The 23,849-nt window shown below is 39.9% G+C and overlaps 1 protein-coding gene across 1 annotated transcript in view; it reads left to right on the top strand.

The window, feature by feature from the left end:
- Nucleotides 1-7,688: 7,688 nt before the first annotated feature.
- Nucleotides 7,689-23,849, top strand: part of LOC309392654 (lysosomal acid lipase/cholesteryl ester hydrolase-like) — a gene marked incomplete at both ends in the record, with an annotated part of 40,652 nt that continues 24,491 nt past the window's right edge. The window contains one exon of the mRNA XM_081954084.1: nucleotides 7,689-7,814. Within this exon, the coding sequence (XP_081810210.1) occupies nucleotides 7,689-7,814 (126 nt within the window). The remainder of the gene's footprint in view (nucleotides 7,815-23,849) is intronic.

Below are 23,849 nucleotides of genomic sequence, written 5' to 3'. Positions count from 1 at the left end.
AAAAAAATTAGAGGGAACATTGCCTCTAATTATGGAGACATATAACCAGGTATGAAAATCAAACAATTTTTCTGTAAAATACGTTGTTCCTCATTTATAGTTTTTAGATCAGAATAGTTTCCCTCTTAGATGTGTTGTAGTTGGGTAAGAATTTTTTTTTGTTTCTTGTTTCAAATTTTGCAGGCTGAGGTTGAGCAAAGTAAGAAAAGTGTCATCAAAGGGATTGTAAGTGTAGAGAAATATTTTTTGCCCTTCCTGGTCTGAAGAGAGTCAACACCTAAATTTAAGACTTTCTACCTTTCCTGCCTAGCCAACCCACTCAGCAATGGAAATAGCAATAGCATTTAGAGTTATATACCAATACCACCCCATAGTGTTTTACAGACTCTCTGGGTGGTTTGGAATATAGAAGCATTATTGGCACATTGCCCCCAACAATCTGGGTCTTTGTTTTACCAACTTCAGAAGGATGGAAGTCTGAGTCAACCTTGAGCCCCATCAGGATCAAACTCCAGGCTGCGGGCAGACTTTGCTTGCAATATTGCACTTTAACCACCATACACCTGAGCTCCATCAGCAATTGCATCAAAAGACTAATTTAAGCTAGCATGTTCTCTTTTGGACCAATGACAGAATGTCCTGTCCTATCTGGGGCTCTGATCTGGTCAGCTATGTATTGAAGGCAAATGGCATAGTTTAAAAAAACCACATGTAATCCACACACACAAATACACCCTTCAGTTTCATCACAGGTATAGTGGTTGCCCTGAATTCTAGAAAGTCCTATTACTTTGCTTGCTCACCGGCTTTTCTTAAAGTGGTAATTTGTAATGTTTTATATGTTGTATATCTTCCTATCAGTTTTTGACTAATTATTTAAATTTGTTCTTTTTCTTCCCAGATGACTCCTCCTGTATACAAGATAGAAGATATAAAAATTCCTGTTGCACTTTGGTCTGGTGGAAATGACTTACTTATGAACATAAAAGACGTCCAGGAATTAATAGCACGGCTTAGTAATGTCATACATCACCAACATGGTCCAGAATGGCAACATCTAGATTTCATTTGGGGACTGGATGCAACTGAGGTTATGTACATGGCTATCATTGAGATAATGAAAAAATATATGTGATCCTTAAGCAGTGATGTACAGAGAAACCACGTTGTATGAGGACAATTTAAAAACACACATTAAAGCTATAATGACAATTGAAAAATACAACATTGAAGCTTTTATGCAGCTGAACCTATAAATTAGCTGAAAAAATACATGCAGCCTGACTTAACACTATTTCTCTCTCTAGTATATACATTAACAAATCACTTCTTCAAACTCTTCCCATTTCTTCTGAATTCTTTGTCTCACTCTTCTACAATTCAGAAACAAATTAAATTCTCATAGACAACCAGGAAATTTCCTTTTTTTAAAAAATGTGGCTGCCCATGAAAGCAGCAATACAAAGTCATAATACAAACAAAACTGGGTAGCAATAGAAAAGAATCAATGTTTGCTAAATATGTTAATAGCCTTCTGCTGGGTAAATGGGGATTGCTCCAAACTTCTCAGTGATTCTCAAAACACCTAGATAACTTTCCATTGGCTGAAGTTGAATTGGTCAAAGAGGGAAGGGCTGGGATGAGGAGAATAATTTGTTACCTCTTGCACAGGAATCTTTCATTCTGGCTTTACTGCAACCAGCAACCTTTAGCAAAAGAGCCTATCAGTTAAATGGAGTCAAGGGTCTTTCTTTCCTAAGGGATCTGATTGGGGCAGGTCTGACAAAAATTCTTCAAGGGAAACCAAGTCCAGTTGCCTTTTGAAAAAAACACCTCGGGGATACTGCCAAATTAGAACTTCACATGACTGAAACCAATATTCCTTCTGGTGAGAGCTGACAGCTTCACAAGGAACTGTATTTTGGCTTCCTTTTTATCAGCCCTCATTATCTGAATTTAATTTTAAGGAAGCAATGGTTTCCACCAATTCCATTAGCTATTCCTCCCTTGTTGATGCTGTTCAAAAGGATCACCCACTGAGAACATTCTCGCAGGCAATTCTATGTCTAGGGAAAGAAAAGCAGCTGTAAGTAAAACCTCATGAGCAAAGTTTTCCCCTGGCAGCTATAAATGCCAAATTCATAGACTTCCGCTTCCGGGATCGAATGGTGATGGACGTGTAGTCTGCCGATCGCTGCCTTGGCGGGCTCCGAAAGGAGCACAGAAGACTCGAACAAAGGGTCTCCTGCCAAAAGGCAGCTTGCTGGGACCCCCCATAGAGGTGGCAGCTGGTGGGGGTGTTTTCCCAGCTTCGCATCGCGCCAGGGAGCAGTGGGGGGGGGGGGCGAGTGATGTTGCCTCTTCGCCGGATGGCCCTGGGAGGTTTTAGATTAAAGGAGAAGCGTGGCTGAAGGCTGGAGGCGCGGATCCCACCTGGTGCTCTTTGTTTACTTTGAAAGAAAGCTACAGATGTGCGTGAGTTGGTGTGCTCTGGCTTTTGAAATGGAAATTAGAGGGGGTGGTTCCTCTATTACCCCCCCCTCGGAATAAGCGGCCTTTAAAGGGACTCTCTCTCGAGACAGAATAATGACTGATTAGTTACTTGGACAGTGAATGAGAATGGCTTTTTACAATTGCCAGAAATGATTCTAAAGCTGACCTTTGCCTTTAAAAAACAGGGAAAGAAAAACTTTTTGTGACTTCTCTCCCTGCGGAAGGGAGGGCCAAGATGGCGCCCGCCCTCCTCCCTTTGTCTACATATGAATGAAACTTATCCTTTGAAACTGCTCCCAAAGAGAAAGTAAAGAAAAGTAGATTGTTTGCTGTACTCTCTCAAAGGGAAGCTGGGACCTCTTTCTGTGGCTCTTCTGAGCTTTGATTATTGGAATCACTTCTTGGTTTATCTCTCTATTGGAATTGTGGGTTTCCCCACTTTTATTTGCCTTTTGAGGCCAGCTCCGCTGTGGAATCCCCGGACACCATTTTCTCTGGAAAGGATTTGTATCTCTGAACATAACCAATGGCTGCAAGAAAACCACCGACTGACAAGGCACACTCAGTGCTGTCATCTGCTGCCCCCAGCCCCACAATGCAACAGTCTAAGATCACCTCATTGTTGCAGAAAGGTGGGGCTGGAGAGGACACAAAGGAACTATCTGTTATGGAAATGTTTAAAGAACTTATGAAGGGACAGAATGAAATGAGGAAAGAAATGGCAGAGGTCAAAGAAGAGCTCAGAGACGTTAAAGAACATATTGCTGGGAATAAGCAAAGAATTATGGTGTTGGAGGAGAGAGCGGTGGAGATGGGGGAGGAGCTTAAAACAACACGCAAGGGAAACGCAGATGTAGAAAATTTTCTGACAAAAATAGAATTTGAAGGAATGTCCTTTTTTCTTAGATTCCAGAACCTGCCAGAGGAAGAAAATGAAGATCTTAAAGAGATTATGAGCACAATTTTAGCAGATTATATTAAGGGAGATAAGAAAAAATTATGGTGGGATATGGATCTAGCATATAGAATAAACTCAGCATATGCCAGAAGTCACAACATTCCCAGAGAGGTACATGTTAAATTTGTCAGGAGATCCACAAGGGATGAGGTGCTTGCGACCCAAAGGGAGAGACCATTGAAATACAAAGAGGAACAGGTCACCATTCTTAAACAGATCCCCCAAAAAATAAGAGAGAGAAGGAGGAAATATTCCCCCTTATCAAAAAAAATTATACAACATGGGGGTCTGGTTTAAGTGGTTGTTACCAGAGGGGATGATGGTCTTCTGGGAGGGAAATAGGATCAGAATTAATACAATTCAAGAGGCGGAAGCCTTTATTAAAAAGAATCTTTCCCCCCCAGAGGATGAATTTAGTGGGAGTAGGCAAGACGCAAGATAAGGAGGGGGGCGCTGAGGCCCCTCCGGGGGGCAGGGAAAAAGAAGCAATATCGAAAAGGCTTAGATCACAAAAATGAATGTATTTGGAATAATTGTAATTGTTGATACTACAAAAAGTAACAGAGAAAAAATAGTAGAGTACATGTTTGATAATATTGGTTAAATTTGTTCTGATGCTTTCTTTTCTATTTTATTTTTAAGATTGTTAAATCTGTGAGTATCTTGGGGGGATTTTCACCACCAGTGTGGAAGCTGCAAAAAATTTTCTGTACACCCTTTTACTCTTCCCCATATATTTTAAAACCAATAAAAATTTTGCAATAAAAAATAAATAAATGCCAAATTCATAGATATTCAGAGAGGGTGATGTTATCAGAGCAACATTGACTCCTTCCACAGATTCAGTTTTGACTGAGCCTTCTAGAGAGATGATAGAAGGGCTAGGAAATTAAGAAATCTCCTACTTGTTAAATTCATTTAAATGAATGTACACACTGAATTTGTTTTCCCGTTCAAAAAATATTGGTGCTTTCTTTCAATAAAATAGTGAATGAAAACAAATCTTTGTGAGCTTCACTCACCTAGTCAAATTGCGATCTACCTCTCCCTGTATTATCTGGAAATTCATCTAATGATGGCCAGAAACATCAATGCACTCTATTTGTCATAGGTTTTCCCACCCCTTCTACAAATTTATAGTTCTGCTCAGGCCCTATATTTTCCAGTGGGCACTCTTTCATGTTCTACCCAGGCTGGATAAAAATATTGGTCTCCTCACCACCTTTCACTGTACTGCACAGGCTTTGGTATATTCTGAAACCTCTTTTTTTCTACATTACAATCTGCTTTTATGTTTAGATGGTGGAGGATGCAATAGAGCCCTATCCATGCCCTATCAAGCATAAATGCAATTGCCAGGCCATAGTTCTGTAAGAGAACTATGCATTATCTCTAATGGGAGGAATCCACATATGGAAACAGGGCAAGGCAGCTATTTAAGAAACAAATATCCAGAAAAGTTTTATCCGGTTTTACCAATCTGATGCCTGCTAGATATGCTGGACCAATGTTGAAGGACATATTACCTATTTCTTTGTTTCCTGGCCACTTTATTTTCCAAACAATAATTATAGCTCCACTTTGTCAGGGTTTTTAATATATTTACTTGCAACACATTGGATTTTACAAAGGTTTCCTCCAATTGAAACTGATCTGATAGACATGTGGTAATTTCTTTTCCTATTTCTGTTAGGCTGAATAAGTACCCTCCCATCCATCCTCCCATAAGGCCTCCCATACATGGACTCAATGAGTAGAGAAGAGATCAAGGCAGAAACATTCTATTAGGCTTCTTGCAAAACAAGGGAGTGAATCCCTTGATTAGGGATAGCAGACTGTACCCTTATTTAAGAAGCAGTTCTGATGCCTGATGCCTTTCCTGGATCTGGGAAACAAAGACTGATTTCTCGCTCTTATAGGATACTTGTGTGTGGCTTCCATCTGGATCTCTGACCTTTTGACTGGATGACAACCCTGACTTGGCTCTTGGACCCTGGATTGGATTTAGACGCATCTTCTGCCAGCTTCTATTAAAAACAACCTTCTCAGGCAAGCTCCTGTTTTGTTTACATACTTTGTTCACTGTTTATCTCTCATGTTTTGAAGTGTTAAATTCCATTGCCCCTATGTGTCTCCATCTCTGTCTCTCTCTCTGTCTCTCTCTCTCTTAATTTTTGATCCGGTACACATCATTTGTTTGGTAACCCTACACCTTCTTGATATCAGCTACCTTGTGATTCACTACTTGATTCCTTAGGGGGGGGGAATTGTTTGGTACTCGTTGTTTTTGGTATTCATTATGCTTCCTGGAACCAATTAACAATGAGTGCCAAACAGGGGTGGGTTCCGTCCAGTGGTGGGTTCTGGATCCCATTGCAACTGGTACGGTGCAACGGTTCAATGGTGCAATGGGACCCGGCATCCACCACATGAATCTGTACAGCACGTGCACAGGAATCCTTAACTCCTGCGACACTCCACAATGCCTTTGCAATGCTCCAGCTGCTTGGCGGAGCATCGGGCAGGAGCTGTACATTCCATGCACGTGCGTGGAAGCATCAAAGAGCTCTAATACAGGTAAGAACAGCGGGCGGGCGGGTGGACCCTCTGGAACACCGTATTGGAACGGTACCCAGTGCTCCCAGCAGGCACTGGTATGCCACTGGTATGCCACCTGCAACCCACCATTGGTTCCATCCAGCTTTACTGCCGGTTTGCTCATGCACGCTTGCTGGATGCGTACTATGCATACATGCACAGTTCAATTAAAATTGTTCTGGACATGCACAGAACTCAAAAGCAAGATGGCGGTAAAAACGATGGCTACCAGGGAACTGATTCGGGGGCATGGCATGCCTGAGTCTCTGCCAGTTCCAGCGACTCAGGCCACTATACCACTACCAGTTGGGCTGAACCGGATCCAACCGGTAGGAACCTACCACTTGTGCCAAAGCACCTTTGTACAAAACCTTTACACCATTCAGCATAGCCTATGGTTAAGATTATGGAATCCAACTATAATAATAAAGCCAAGGAAAGAACCCTTATTTATTTATGTTTATTCATTTATTTATTTTTCTTTGAGGAGACATTTTATCATATATGGTGGACATGTGATAAAGCAAAAAAAAGAGAAAGGAATATGATTCATATTTTAATACATTTTTTTTTTTTTTTTGAAAATGGAGATAAAATTGAAACCCGAACTTTTTCTTTTGGGTTTAATGGGAAAAGAACTGGAGAAAAAAATTGGAACTTTGTTATTATATATGTTGACAACAGTATAGCATGCACAATAATGGAAGGACAGTTCGATTCCTACTATGGACGAATGGTTGCAGAAGCTGATGGAGTTCACTGAAATGGCAAAAGTGACCAGTTTGATTAAAGAAAAGAACATAAGAACTTTTGTTTCCATGTGGAGACCGTTTCTGAACTCCGTGCGTGATGTGGAAAAGAATAAAAGTCTGACTTCGGGTTTTACAGATTAGACTGATAGATCTTTATAGAAATGACTTGTTCATACTATTATGGAAAAGCAAAAAGTTGTGATTTGATGTTAATGTCTTACTTTACTGCAACAGAGAGAGTCAGAAGCCAATGCTTCTTTTTCTTTTCTCCCCCCACCCTCACTTCCATTTCCCTTTCTCTCTGCCCCACTGTTTTTCTCTTTACTTTTCTATTTGATATTTTAAAATACTTCATAACTCAACAAAAAATGTTAACAACAACAACAACAACAACAACAAAAGATTATGGAATGCAACTTTCTTTGGCAAAATCTACATTATTTGATGAGTTGGCAATCCAAGGAGAGCTGAGCAGATGGCCTCTACTTTTGTTTGGTTGGAAAATTCATCCTAGAGTCCTTTTTCATATCATTTAATTCAAAATGGAGGTACCATAGGTGAAACAGGTAACATGGGAACATGAGAAAAAGATATGTATAAATCCTAACCAGTAGGTTCTCTATTGCTTAATCTTGATGCAGATCCTTGGCTACCTATTTGTTTAATCCACTGCTGAAGTGAGTTTAATTATTTTACAGCACTCATTCAGATTGAAGCCATTTTCTAATTGGTGTTAACTTATCCCCATTCTCTTTAGAAGTAAAATTCTGCACAATGGGCTGTTTGCAACAGATAGCAGAAGATATTTCAGGGCAAGTGGTGCTTTGTATCTTCAGGAAGCTCATGTTTCTAAAAGGTTAATCAATGACTAAATTGCTTCGTATAGGATGAAGATGAGGAGTTTCATCATAATGGTTTATTTGTGCCATGGAATGCTCAGCTTGGAAGAAGTGGAAACTTCAGAAAGTCTTGACACTAACTATAATGTGGACCCTGAGTGTTTTATGAATATCGTACGTTAAATTCATTTTGACTGTTATATTTTGATAGGTGAAGCCAAATGCACAAAAGAAATGCCAAAGAGGCATCACTGCCAAGTCTATAGCCCTCAAAGGATTATTTATTATATTTACTCCAGTAAGATGTAGAAATGCTTAAGGCTAAATGGTATTATATACAATATAAAATTCACTAAATAAGGAGAAAAAAGTAAAATCAAGAACATTTTTTAATTCTTTATTTAGTTTTTTATATCCAACCTGTATTTTTCTATATAACTCAAGGGGACAAATATAATAGAGGTAGTATTCAGCAAGTTCTGACCAGTTCTGGAGAACCAGCAGCAGTACTATTGAATAGTTCAGAGAACCGGTAAATACTGGCTGGCCCCGCCCCCATCTATTCTCTGCCTCTCGAGTCCCAGGTGATCCGCAAGAAATGGGGATTTTGGAGTAACCTTCCCCTTCCACACCCACAAGCCATGTCACGTCCACCAAGCCATGCCCACAGAACCGGTAATAAAAAAATATTGAATCCCACCACTGAAATTTAATCTAATACTCCTTCTTCCTCTTATTTTCCCAACAACAATTACTCAGGGAGATGAGTTGGATTGAGTAACTGACCAGCTGTCTTTCATCATGCTGATGTCTCAAGTATATGTAATTTAAAATTCTTTGCACCAACTTTATCCCTCGATGTTAATAATCAGAAGATGGTAGAGAAGAGAAGATTTCCCAGAGAACATGGTAGAGAAGGCTGCAGCAATGAGCTGGGTAGAATGGGGCCTGCTGTGGGGAGGAACTGGCTGTCTTTTACTCTGTGAACATGAATTTAGGATACAGAGGAAAATTAGCCACATCGATTCTTTTCATGCCCACTGAGTTTGCTTTGCTCATTTATAATGAGCCGAAAAAGGATCCCAAAACCTGATGGAAATGATAGCTTTGAAAAAGGTTTAAGAAAGGTTTTATCGTAAAAAGTATTCTGAGAAGCAATTCCAGATGTTTCAAACAGGTTCAGTGGTTCTCAGTCTATGGTCTGCGGAACATTGGGGGGCTGTGATGTCATCACAGAGCGCCCACAAAGGCTTAAGAAAGGTTATGATTTAAATCTTGAGTTAAGGGGTTTTCTGGCCCTGGTCCATGGCCACAAATGGAATTTAAAGGGGCTCCATAATGAAGAAAAGGGTTAGGAGAAATTTGAACAGTAGACAATATAGACGGTATAAAATGATCCTTTGCAATGACTCCAAAAATCTAATTAAAAATACAATCTGGGTTAGCATAGAAATACTGATCTTTAAAGTATTTTACATACAACCAAGCAAGGTATGTAATAATAGACACTGTTTCTACAGGAAACTTCACTATGCAATATTTTTTATAGAAATCTGTGGGCTTAGAGATGATGTTTAAATGCACTTTATTTTTTCTGAGAAAAAAATAATCAATTCCAGGACCACCCTAATCCAGATCTTAAGTTCTAAACCCCTAATAAGGTGTCCTACAAATTAAATTGTTTGCCAGTCTTATCACAGGTCAACCATATAGTTTCTATTTCACATTTTATTGCACTAAGCATAGAGTAATAGCTTTGCACATGTTAAACAATTCCATCTACACCAAAAGGAAGACAATTATCTACAATGTCAGTGCAGGACACTGTGCTCTACAAAGAAGCCAAAATACATTTATTATTATTCATAATAATTATATCTATATTAAATATATTATATATATTAAAAGCATTTGAGATTCTCAATTCTCCTAAAGAAGACGAAAAATCCTAGTATTTATTTTTCTCTGTGTCACTCAAAGTACTTCAGAAGATTTTCAATGTTCTTAAAACACCAGTTTTTTGTTCCACTGACTTTGGGGATGGATCCTCAACAAATAAATTGCTTATGCTTCACCTTCTGAAGATTTATATTTTTGGCAACTTCCTTGTTGTTCCTGAGCTTTCTGCAGTATTTATCATCTTGTTTGCCCGTTTAAGTTCAAAAAAACTAACTTCAGACAAGTGTGCTCTGTTATCTTATTTTTCTCCTTTTAGAGTGAAATTATCCATTTTCATAACTATCCAAGTGAGGAATATCATGTTGAAACAGAAGATGGATATATACTTACCATTAACAGAATACCACATGGAAGGTATAATGGTGAAAATAAAGGTAAGACCAGGGACAAATCAAACGGCATCCAATGGCAGTTGGATTTAAGAAATTGCAGAAGGGTACCTTTGCACTCCATACCTGGGAAGCACCTTTTTCTCTTCAGATCTGAAGTGGAAGACCATTTAACTCTTGACGAATCTATGTGACTTTGTGTTAGATTCTTATAGAACATGGCTGAGAATACTTTTCAACAATTGAGGTGGAATGATCTATCTCTTCAAAATGAAATGTGATAATTTCAGAATGAACACCAACATTTGTATTGGGTGTTACAAGAAATTGTACTGTAACCTTCTTCTTTCAATATCTTAGAAAAGGAGATAGTCAAAATGTCTTGAAGGACCTATAAGCTTAAGAGACCAGCTGACAAATCATGGCAAGATGTTGCAAGAAAGAAACCACCAAGAACAAAGCTACCCAATTATACACTTTTTTTTAATGTTCAAAGGTGAATCCCATTTAAGAAGAATTTGGGAAAAAGTTTTAGCTATTAATCTGCCTTAATAGTCCAATGCATAATTTAAACAGGTTGAGTCTTGAAAGATTAAGAAAAATATATCCTCAATTTGTGGGTATACTAAGACATCCTGAGGTATTGTACATCATGATACTGTTTCTAAGACAATTGATAATCCAATAAGATAAACATTCTAGGCAATTACTTTTAAAAAAGAAAAGTTCTACATTCTTGGCATATGAGATTTGGAGATTTTATCACTGTTGAGAATATATCATAATGATGGAGGCAAAGGAATGGATTTGCATATGCTTATGCAAGTAGATCCAATGAATCAATAAAACCTCTGTTCCTAAATTCTATAGATTTAATCACATAATGACCATGCTTTCATTCCAGCCAGGGTAAAATATACTATTTCTAATAAGAGATTATGACAATGAACCACAAACATTGATTCTTTGAAAGTTTTATTTGAAACCAATAATTCAATTGTTTTGCAGTCTTCAATGATCTGGTTCATTTTAAAAAAGCATCTCTTCTTATTTTATAGCTTCAAGACCTGCTGTGTTTTTGGTACATAGTGCCCTTGTAGATGGTTCCATCTGGATTTCTAACCAGCCCCACAACAGTTTTGGTTTCATATTAGCAGATAATGGTTATGATGTTTGGCTTGGAAATAGCAGAGGAAATATCTGGTCTTCAAATCATAAGACACTGAAACCATGGCAGAAGGAATTCTGGAGCTTTAGGTAAGAAAATCTAAAGGGGGTAACAGATTATTATTATTGTATTGTTATTATACTTTATTCATTAAATGTGAAACTCGATGAACTGAACATTAAAAAATGCATCACAAATACCATTGACTGGTGCTAATGGTTAATATGGGTTGCTGCCAGTGTCCTAGGTATCAAGCAAGTATATTCTTAAAATAGTATATAATGTCCGAGTAGTGCATTTTTTTGGAGTTCTGTTGGTGTTATTGCAGGAAGCTGCAATTTCTTGATGTGTTTTATAAAATTCTTGGACATGGTACCCAGTGCCTCGATAGCAATCGCTATCACTGTGGTGGTGGTGGTGGTAAACTAAAAGGGATAGCAGATTATAATGGATTATCCACTTTAAAAGATAGGAGCAGGAAGCAGTTTGTCCTTCAGGCTAGAAACCAGGTGACTATGACTTCTAATTCTATCTTGGGCACGAAACCAGTCCGTCTCTCTTAATCCTAGAATACAGGAAATGGGAAACCACGTCTGAAATCTTGCCAAGTAAACTTCAGGACTTGTCCAGACAGTTGCTCAGAATCAAGATTGACTTGAGGGGTGCAAAAAATAAAATAATGAAATAAATATGAAATCAAACATAAAATAAAATAATAAAAATATAAAATGTGTTATAAAATATAATAAAACAAAACAATAAAATAAAATATAGAACTAGGGGTTAAAGTTGATCTCTGAGGTTTTATTCTACTGAGTTTATTTCCATTCTTTCCTCAAAACAATATATAAACTCACTTGGAGTCAAACAGGGCTTCCTGGCCATGTGCTTCCAGACAACACAAAGACCAGGTTCAGAAGAGAAGAGGAGAGGAGAGGAGAACAGAAGAGAAGAGAAAGTTCTCTTTTTCTGAAGAGGAAGTTCTTTTAATGCTGCAATATCTAGTGATAAATAAAATAAATATATTTGCTAAATTATTTGATATTCAGTGAACTGGCTACTTCCAGGATTAGATTAGATTCTGGGCTGTGGATATTAATCTGGTAATACTAGTTCAGCAAGTTCTGTAGGATTGCATCTTATTTTCTCCTAAGATTTTCCAACAACCTGATCTTGATTTCCCTCTTGTAAAATCCTTCTTACACCTGCAAGAATATTATTACAGCTTTTTACCCTGTGATCCTTTCCATGTGATCAACTGAGCCAATTTCTGAGCAAGGTGACCTAGGCTGGCATTTAAAAGCAATGTGCTTCCTTTGTTTCTTCCTAGTTTTCATGAGATGGGATACTATGACATTCCAGCCGTCATAAACTTTATCCTGAACAAAACCAAACAGCAGCAGCTTTATTATGTGGGCCATTCAGAAGGAACAATTGCTGGTAAGTTATAGAGGCAAATCCATGAGCAGGGATGAATGTGGAAAATTAATACAGTCTATGTGTTGCAATTGTGCAACTTGCAGTGGACAATTTGACAACAAATCTCTCCTGGCAAATAGTTGATGGAGGAGGCCAAGGCAGCGAAAATTGAACAAATCAACTTCTGAATTTCTACGAATCATGAGCCACTTTGAAATGTTTGGCTCATTTAACCCAGTCTTCCTCTCTAAGAATTTTCTGCAATTAGCCTTTCTACACTCTATACATAAGCCTATGACTTTTGCATATAAACAATGTGTTCTAGCATGAAGTGATAGTCTTGTGTTTCAGCAATTTTCTTCTGGCTGATCAATGGAGGCACCTGAATCATGTAATGCATCTTCCCATTGTGAACATGAGAACAAAAAATAGCTATTTCTCCCTCCTCTGCATCTCACACTCATCATGCAATCCAGCTCTTTGATTGCAATCCAAAGATGCATTCTCCTCTGTGCATTGTGTACAGAATGCACAATTATTGTATACCCTGCAGAAATGCAGGAGCAAGAAGAAAAATAATAATTGTTTAGTGCAAAACTTTGCTCTCCTATACAGTTGAAGAGATCCAGGGTTTTTTTTGCAAAACCTTTTCTTTTTTTCAGGTTTCATCTCATTCTCTTCTTGGCCCGAACTGGCTGAAAAAATCAAGGTCTTTTTTGGAATGGGACCTGTAGCCACATTAACATATACTACATGTCCTCTATTGAAAATCTTTTTCAATCGTCTGCTAATAGAGGTATGTGCTTTTGGGCTCTGTTGATGCATAATCTAGTCAAATGCCTTATTCCAAAGAAAGTAATAAAAACTGGGCATAGCTCGAAAAGGTGGACAATCATCTTACCCTAGCCTGATATTTATCTCTAAGACAGGGAGGCCCAAATTGTACTTCCTGACCAAAATTGCCTGGGGGGGGGTTGAACAGATTTGTCCAATGTGCCAATTGTGCCTCTTGTGGATCAGCAGGCCTTGCTCATGGTGCACCTGGAGACAAAAACATGAAGAATGGTTGCAGGAATTGGGTATGGCCAGTGTAGAGAAGAGGAGGTCTAGGGGTGACATGACAGCAGTGTTCCAGAATTTTAGGGACTGCCACAAAGAAGAGGGGGGTCAACTTATTTTCCAAAGCACCAGAAAGCAAGACAAGAAACAATGGAGGGAAATTAATCAAGGAGAGAGGCAACCTGGAATTCAGGAGAAAGTTCCTAGCAGTGAGTGCAATTAACCAGTGGAAGGGTTTGCCTTCAGAGGCTATAGGAGCTTCATCACTGGAGATTTTTAAGGAAAGACGGGACAGCCACCTGTCTGAAATGGTACAGGATCTCTTGCTTGAGCAGTGGGTTGGACTAGAAGACCTCCAAGGTCGCTTCCAGTTCTATTCTGATTGATTAATTAATGAATAGATTAACCCATGCCTGTTCACCTCCTGTCTGGATTGCAGAAACATGATACACAGGGGACTGCCCTTGAAAACCAGCTAAAAACTTCAATTGGTCCACAATGTGGTGGAACTCAAAGTAATGGCAGCCCCGGGGTTTCCCGTGGAACACCTCTGTTGTAAGAGCTGCACTGGCTTCCAGTTTCATTTTGGGTGCAATTCAAAGTGCTGATCATCATCTATATGGCCCAAGGCCAGGCTATCTGCAGGATCCCTTTTCCCTAAGGACATCTACCCATTCTACCAGGTCCCTTAGAGCCCCCTAGTCCCTTCCTTTCAATACTGCCATCAGAGGGGAGCTAGGAAGTGGGCCTTTTCAGTGGCAGCCCCTGTCCTATGAAATGCTTTGCTGCCTGAAGTTCAAGGGGCAGCCTTTTAGCCTTCATTAAGGCCCTAAAGACCTGCCTTGTTTCCAGAGCATTGAGAGAAGATTAAATGATGGCTCGTTTACATGGGCTGTGCCAGTTTTTATCTTTTCACTGGTTGGGTTTTCTAGTTTTTAACAAGATTTTATGTTTTTAATTTGGACAAATTGTCTGCTTTGATCAAAATAAAAAATACAATTACTTTTGTTTCTACCTGGAAACCTCTTCTGGACTTTGTGCTTGAGGAGATGAAACGATGATTTTGTGTTTTACCGATTAATAGGTTTGTAGCAGTGGTGGGTTCCTACCCGTTCGGACTGGTTTGGCCGAACCAGTAGTAGTTGGCAGCCTGGGTCGCTGGAACCAGCAGTGACCCAGGCCTGCCATGCCCTAGAAACGGTTTTCCTGAACCATAGGTGCTGCCATTTTGTTTTTTGCTTCTGTGCATGCGCAGAGCAATTTTAGTTATACTGTAAATGTGCACGCAACATGCATCAAGCAAGTGCACGCACACGGCGCACCCCTGAGCAAACCAGCAGTAGTCTCTGCCAGAACCCACCACTGGCTTGTAGTTATCAAAATGGCTAGCTCCATGATGGTGAACCTATGGCATGCGTGCCAGAGGTGGTAGGCAGAGCCTCTCTGCTGGCAGACTTACCGTTGCCACTGGTCAGATCTCCGTGATGTTTCTTTCATGAGCTTCTGTTTCCCTGCAAACAATGAAATAGAAACTCATGAAAGGGGAAGCTCTTACCTCTTGCCATGCTTCTGGTGTTGAGATGCTCCACCTCCCCCCAGTCAGCTGGTCTTTGGGTGTCTGCTCCACATGCATGCATATCAACATGTGCATTTATGTGCATCCGCGCATGTCCACATGTGTTTGTGCATACACACACAACTTTCATTTTGGGCACTTGCATGCGTGCAGTTTGGGCACTTGGTCTCTAAAAGGTTCACTTTCACTGGGCTACTTTATACTATTATGTAAAAGTAAAAAGTTGATGTTTGATGCTAATATCTTATTCTCCTGCAAGTCAATGCCTTTTCTTTCTTTTTTCCCTTTTCCCCGCACTTTCCCCTTTCATTTTCCTCCCTTCACTTCCTAATGTTTGCTTTTTATATTATAATCTAATAAACAAAAGTTTTAAAAATATATTTTGTTTTTTAATCTCTTGGAGGCACCAAAGTTGGCTGAAAGATGGTGGCTATGTAAATGTTTGAAATAAAATAAAATAAGATAAAAACTTCAAAACTGACTACAGATTGCTTTTAGGAAAAAATCATTAAAAATCTAAATATGATATGTGAATATTATCATATTACCGATATTTTATTAAAATAGTTCTAATTAAAATCACCTAAATTAAACTTTTTTTTCTTGTCCACCTTTTGGAATTTCAACTCACAAGTAGCATGCAAAGATCCAGTTTGTGTATTCCTGAACTAAGGAGTTTCTTCTTAAATATATAGTAGCAGAGAAACATCTAGGATTTACAGCAGAGATGGGTTTGGAATGACATTTGATTTGACTGAATTGCATCACTTCTAATTAATTAATTAATTGATATATTTCAGACACTGTTTGGCTACAAAGGAATTTTGCAAGATCCTAGTACTCTGAGAAAGCTAAAAGTTGCGCTTTGTAATTTTCAACCAAAATTCTGCGAATTTTGTATGTCTCTAATAGTTGGTTCTAACACTCCCAATTACAACATGGTATGTATAAAGGGAAAATGACTAAGGCTTGTTTTCTATTCATATGTTTGCAATGTCGGTTGCAAAATAACACTTTTTTCTTAGATTAAGGCAAAGTATGGCCCACAAGCCAAATCTCACCGGCCACCTGTTTTTATATGGCCTCCGAGCTAAGGATGTATGTATGGGTGGGCAGCGGATCACAAAGCCCAAGACTCAGATGAGCTTCAGATGAAGGTTTGGCAAAGAGCCAAGGGACAAGGGTAGGAAATTCTGGGCAGCAGTGGTCGATCTGTTGAGCCCTTGCTGGGCCAGCATTGTCCAAGGGCCGATGTGTTCCTTAGCCTGCAGACCTGTCAGCCACTCATATGGGGGAGGGGATAGAATCTGGCCATTTACAGAAAAGGTTTGCCAACCCTTAGATTAAAGCCTTTCTTAAATTTTAAATAAGACAAGGTTGACTTTTAACCTTTGCATTTCAAGATTTCCTGGAAGAAAGAGTTAACTGCACAAAAGGTTTAGAATAGTAGGTGTAACTGTGTTCATTATATTGGAAGTGGGAACTTTCCAAGCTGCTTTTACCAAATGTCATGCCAATGAAACTGAAGAATCAAACACCACGATTGTTCCAAAAGCTAATGGATTGTATAAAGAATCGGCAAACTGGAATGAGGATTGTTTGAAAACTAAAACTAAAATGCACATAGACTCAGGGCCGGATTTAGATGAAAAGAGGCCCTAGGCTATTCCACTTATGGGGCCCTTTCACCTCCCATTTTTAAGTTTGTAAATTACATGAGAGATAATAAAATACATCATTACTGTGATATATATCAATATAGTAAATGAAACATGTTGTAATTGGTACTAACCTTTATAAAAAATGTGGCACGGATAATAAATAAAAATAAAAGGCCCCTCTTGATCTTGAGGCCCTAGGCTGAAGCCTAGTTAGCCTATAGGAAAATCCGGCCCTGCATAGACTGCATTCTGAGCTGCCCCTTTATCTTTCTGGCTAGTTGCAGGATAACAAATGGTTCTAGACCTCCAAAACTATTGATGTATGCATTCAATTTCAAAATAAGAAGTAACTATACAGCAAACGAACAGGGTAACTCCAGCTGAGTTATGAAAGTTAAATCTACTGCACTGGACATTACTAGAGAGCATCGTGGATTGGGGATGTCCATCTATTGTATCAGGTCTACTCATGAATGTAAATAGACCTGCAAATTTACAATAAGCTCTAATTGAATTTTTGCTACACAGCATATGAAATTAATTAGGGAATTAAGATAAACAATTGTTTTATTTCAGAGTCGTATGGACGTGTATGTAGCACATTCTCCTGCTGGAACATCTGTACAAAATCTTCTTCATTGGAAACAGGTAGGTTTTTGTACCACATATTGAATCCAGTTCTAACCATACATAAAAGAGATCTGTTCATCATTGTACTATATGTGGATTTCTTTTGACTAAATCTGGATGCAGTGGAGCCATGTGTGAATTTATTAAACATTTCACGCATCAGTGACAATCATAAATAATAAATCACATGCATACACATTAACCCCATTAAGCTAGCAGTACTAGACACAAATAGAACAAGTTAATGAGTAGGGTGGAGTGGAAGGGAATGGAAGGGAACAGAACAGAACAGAGCAGGTAAAATAAGTCCACCAAAACCTACTATATTGGTTGCTTGGAAAGGTTCAATTTCATTACACAATATTACTTATGCAATATTATACAATAAAATATGTCTGGCTTATGTACAAATTTGAGCTAATGACACACACACACACACACAAATGTACATATATAAAACAAACACAATAACACATAACACAAAACATTAGCATTATCTAAACAATTATCAGCACAGTCATTCATTTCATTTTCATTTCATTTTATTAGACTTATAAGCCGCTCCGTCTCCTCAAAGGGACTCGGGGCGGCGTACAAAATCAAAGATGCATGTTACAAGTTGCATGGAGGAGGTATAAAAAACTTACAACACCAATATTACATTTCATAAAACAAACTATAATAATAGAATTAAAAACATTAAAAATACCCTAAAATTTAAAAATTGCCAGGGGGATTAGAAGATAGAGCTATAGTTGAGCCAGGCCGGCTAGTTGGAACAGGTGGGTCTTGAGTTTCTTGCGGAAGGAGCGGAGATCAGTAGTAGTCCTAATGTCGGGGGGGGAGGTCATTCCAGAGGGCTGGGCCCATCACAGAGAAGGCCCTACTCCTGGGCGCCGCCCGCTGGCACTGCTTAGTGGACGGCACCCGGAGGAGTCCCTCTCTGTGAGAGCGAATTGGTCGCAGGGATGTATGGGGTAGGATGCGATCCCGCAGGTAATTAGGTCCTGTGCCATGGAGCGCTTTAAAGATGGTGATCAACACCTTGAAACGCACCCGATAGTCAGAATTATGTCACTCACCCAGCACAATGTCAGCGTTCCAGTGGAAGATTAGACTATGTTATGGACTTGTGGATGGGGTGGGGAGATCATATTTGGAATGCTGACACACTACAGTCTTGGGCACCAATCCAAGTTTTCAAAGTCTTGCAGAAGATCAGCATGGATGCAATCAAACCAGCCCTCAGAACGAGTCCAGAGACCACTGGTCCCAACTCAGTCCCAACCCATGAAGACTTTGAAAGGTGACAACCAGCACCTTGAATTGCATCTGGAAGCCAATGTAGCTTATATAGTAGTGGCATCATGTTAGCAAAATGACTGGTAATTCTTTTATTCAGTTCTGTATTTCTATACTACTCTTTGTAGATCTATAATAAAAAGGTGTTTCAAGCATATGACTATGGCACCAAGGAAAATAATATGGAGAAGTATAACCAGGTATGAAAATTAAACATTTTTTCTGTAAAATACGTTGTTCCACATTTGTAGTTTTTAGATCAGAATAGTTTCCCTCTTAGATGTGTTCTAGTTGGGTAGGAATTTTTGTTTGTTTGTTTCTCGTTTCAAATTTTGCAGGCTGAGGTTGAGCAAAGTAAGAAAAGTGTCATCAAAGAGATTGTAAGTGTAGAGAAATATTTTTTGCCCTTCCTGGCCTGAAGATAGTCAACACCTAAATTTAAGACTGTCTACCTTTCCTGCCTAGCCAACCCACTCAGCAGTGGAAATAGCAATAGCATTTAGAGTTATATACCAATACCACCCCTTAGTGTTTTTATTTTTTATTATTATTATTATTATTATTATTATTATTATTATTATTATTATTATTATTATTATTATTATTATTTATTTCTTGGATTTCTAGACCGCCCCCTCTCCCAAAAAGGGACTCGGGGCGGTGTACAGTCAATGCAGATAAAAATACAATCATAAAACAATTAAATGCATTTGGATGGAGGAGATAGGCTGTACAAGAAATAAATATATTCTAAAACCCTAAAAACATCCCCAATTAAAAACCCAAACCCAATTAAAATAAATCCCCGGGAGGTAAAACTAAGAAAGTGCCAGGCCAGCTGATTGAAATAGGTGAGTCTTTAACTTTTGACGGAAGGAACGGAGGTCGGTGGTGGTTCGAATGTCGGGGGGGAGGTCATTGCAGAGGGTTGGGCCCATCACAGAGAAGGACCTACTCCTAGGTGTCGCCCGCTGACACTGCCTAGCGGACGGCACCAGGAGGAGTCCCTCCCTGTGTGAGCGAATAGGTCGCAGGGACGTGTGTGGTAGGATGCGATCCTGCAGATATCTAGGTCCTATGCCATGGAGCGCTTTAAAGATAGTGATCAATACCTTGAAATGCACCCGAAAGGCCACAGGTAGCCAGTGCAGCTCGCGCAGGAGCGGTGTTACATGGGAGTAACGTGTACTCCCCATGATAACCCGCGCGGCTGCGTTCTGAACTAGCTACAGTCTCCGGATGCGTCCCAAGGGAAGCCCCATGTAGAGGGCATTGCAGTAGTCCAGGCGAGACATCACCAGCGCATGAGTGACCGTGCGCAGGGCACTCCGGTCCAGTAGGGGGCGCAATTGGCGCACCAGGCGAACCTGGTGGAACGCCCCCCTTGCCACGGCTGCCACATGGTCCTCCAGTGACAGCTGGGCATCAAGGAGGACGCCCAAATTGCGCGCCCGCTCCACAGGGGACAGTTGTTCGCCCCCTATGGCCAGCGAGTTTTACAGACTCTCTGGGTGGTTTAAAATATAGAAGCATTATTGGCACATTGCCCCCAAAAATATGGGTCTTTGTTTTACCAACTTCAGAACGACGGAAGTCTGAGTCAACCTTGAGCCCCATCAGGATCAAACTCCAGGCTGCGGGCAGACTTTGCTTGCAATATTGCACGTTAACCACCATACACCAGAGCTCCATCAGCAATTGCATCAAAAGACTAATTTAAGCTGGCATGTTCTCTTTTGGACCAATGGCAGAATGTTCTGTCTTATCTGGAGCTCTGATCTGGTCAGCTATGTATTGAAGGCAAATGTCATAGTTTTTAAAAAACCACATGTAATCCACACGCACACACACACACACACAAATACACCCTTCAGTTTCATCACAGGTATAGTGGTTGCACTGAATTCTAGAAAGTCCTACTACTTTGCTTGCTCGCCAGCTTTTCTTACTGTAGTAATTTGCAATGTTTTATATGTTGTATATCTTCCTATCAGTTTTTGACTAATTATTTAAATTTGTTGTTTTTCTTCCCAGACGACTCCTCCTGTATACAAGATAGAAGATATAAAAATACCTGTTGCACTTTGGTCTGGTGGAAATGACTTACTTGTGAACATAACAGACGTCCTGGAATTAATAGCACGGCTTAGTAATGTCATACATCACCAACATGTTCCAGAATGGCAACATCTAGATTTCATTTGGGGACTTGATGCAACTGAGGTTATGTACATGCCTATCATTGAGATAATGAAAAAATATACGTGATCCTTAAGCAGTGATGTACAGAGAAACCATGTTGTATGAGGACAATTAAAAACACACATTAAAGCTATCATGACAATTGAAAAATACACCTTGAAGTTTTAATGCAGCTGAACCTATAAATTAGCTGAAGAAATATTTGCAGCCTGACTTAACATTATTTCTCCAACTAGTATTTACATTAATAAATCACTTCTTCAAACTGATCCCATTTCTTCTGAATTCTTTGTCTGACTCTTCTACAATTGAGAAACAAATTAAATTCTCATAGACAGTCAGGAAATTTCCTTTTTTAAAATGTGGCTGCCCATCAAAGCAGCAATACAAAGTCATAGTACCAACAAAATTGGGTAGCAATAGAAAGGATCAATGTTTGTTAAACATGTTAATAGCCTTCTGCTGGGTGCAAAACTTGCTGGATACATTCTAGGGGAAAGAAGAACTTCACAAAGCCAGGAAAATTCAATATATGGAAGGGGAGCAAGTCCACTAAAGGCATTTGGTTGCATATCCCTAAAGAAAAAAGAATAAATTAAATGGCACATTTGGAGCAAAAGCTTACCAGGTTTTTTATTTAAATCCTGGAGAAGTAAACACAGGGAGTGTTATTCCTTTTAATGAAGAAATATTTCTGAAAAGATAAGCCAAAATAAGTTGTGGGATTCAGACGATGGTGCAAACCAGTCAAAGTTTCCTAATGCACCCAGATCTATGATTCAGAGGGGGCTGCTGCCATATAGTAAGAACAAGAGTTAGAATTAAAATCTAAGAGATCCCTAAGATCTAATAAAGGAGTTCCATCTGATACTAATGTGCAAAGGATATGCCCAATCCTACTGAAGTACCAAAAGGCAAGAAAATGTCACCTACATCATGGTACTCATGGTTATATGCCATGCCATGAACTGGGTTAACAATGCTAAGTAAATAATCATGAAGGGAGTTATGGGAGGGTTTTTTGGCAGGATGCAGGATGTTGGGTCGCAAGGTTGTCAGTACCTGGGTTGCCAGTACCTTGACATCAAGAGCGAATCAGAGGGAGCAAGGGAGGACAAATAGACAGTAAACATGTATGAGGTTGTGATGGGAAATAGGGAGGGCAGAATGATAGCTTGACAAAGACCAGGGCAGTACAGAACCAGTTTGTGCCACCACTCAAGGCCACAAATCCTGAGAATGGAATGGGGATTGCTCCAAACATCTCAGTGATTCTCAAAACACCTAGATGACTTTCCATTGGCTGAAGATGAATTGGTCAAAGAGGGAAGGGCTGGGATGAGGAAAACAATTTATAACCTCTTGCACAGGAACCTTTCATTCTGGCTTTACTGCAACCACAACCTTTAGTAAAAGAGTCTATCAGTTAAATGGAGTCAAGGGTCTTTCTTTCCTAAGGGATCTGACTGGGGCAAGTCTGACAAAAATTCTTCAAGGAAAACCAAGTCCAGTTGCCTTTTGAAAAAAACACCTCGGGGATACTGCCAAATTAGAACTTCACATGACTGAAACCAATATTCCTTCTGGTGAGAACTGACAGCTCCACAAGGAATTGTATTTTGGCTTCCTTTTTATCAGTCCTCATTATCTTGCTTTAATTTTAAGGGAAGCACTGGTTTCCACCAATTCCATTAGCTATTCCTCCCTTGTTGATGCTGTTCAAAAGGATCACCCACTGAGAACATTCTCGCCGGCAATTCTATGTCTATGGACAGAAAAACGGCTGTAAGGAAAACCTCATGAGCAAAGTTTCCCCCCAGCAGATATAAATGCCAAATTCATAGATATTCAGAGACGGTGATGTCATCAGAGCAACATTGACTCCTTCCACAGATTCAGCTTTGACTGAGCCTTCTAGAGAGATGATATAATGGCTAGGAAATTAAGAAATCCCCTATTTGTTAAATTCATTTAAATGAATCTACACACTGGATTTGTTTTCCCGTTCAAAAAATATTGGTGCCTTCTTTCAATAAAATAGTGAATGAAAACAAATCTTTCTGAACTTCACTCACCTAGTTAAATAACTCCTTCTTATTCAATTGTAGATTAAAACATTGATTGCAGGGGTGGTCGTGGCATTTTGTTGTCCCGAGATGTGGAGCCTTGTCGGGTTGCTGGGGGGCTCTCACCCTTCGAGCCCCAGAATTGCTCCTGGGGGTCTATGGGGAGCTCTACCCTTGCCCAGCTACTCTCCTCCCCCTCTTTTTCCGAGGGGAAATTTTTCAAGCCGCTTGACAGCTGATTTACACTGTTCTAGCAGCTTAAACGCGATCACGAGTCTCGTGTTCCCAAAGGAATGTCCTTCAACACCTATGGTGCCACCGGAAGTCCCGATACCCAACTTTTCATCTCTACCCCAAACCACCCAAATGATGCCCTCGACATGATGTCCCAATGCCTGGAGGCTGTGCTGATCTGGATGGGGAGGAACAGGCTCAAGCTCAATCCCTCCAAGACTGAGTGGCTGTGGTTTCCGTCATCCCAATTTGTGCATCTTGTTTCATCTTTGATGATAGGGGGAGAAATTTTAGCCCCCTCAGAGAGGGCCCGCAATCTGGGAGTCCTTCTGGACACATGGCTTAATTTAGAAGAACAGCTGATGGCCGTGACCAGGGGGGCATTTTACCAGGTTCGCCTGGTACGTCAGTTGCACCCCTTCCTGGATCGGGATGCTCTATGCACCGTCACTCATGCCCTCATCCTTTCTCGCCTGGACTACTGCAATGCTTTCTACATGGGGCTGCCCTTGAAGAGCATCCGGAGGCTTCAGCTGGTCCAAAATGTGGCTGTGTGGGTTATCATGGGGTACCTAGATGCTCCCATGTTACACCCCTTTTAGGC

This window comes from Natrix helvetica (genome assembly GCF_964273705.1).
Source record: "Natrix helvetica genome assembly, chromosome: 5".
Classification (NCBI taxonomy): Eukaryota; Metazoa; Chordata; class Lepidosauria; order Squamata; family Natricidae; genus Natrix; species Natrix helvetica.
Note: the sequence above shows the minus strand (reverse complement) of the source record. Positions and strands in the feature narration are given on the sequence as shown.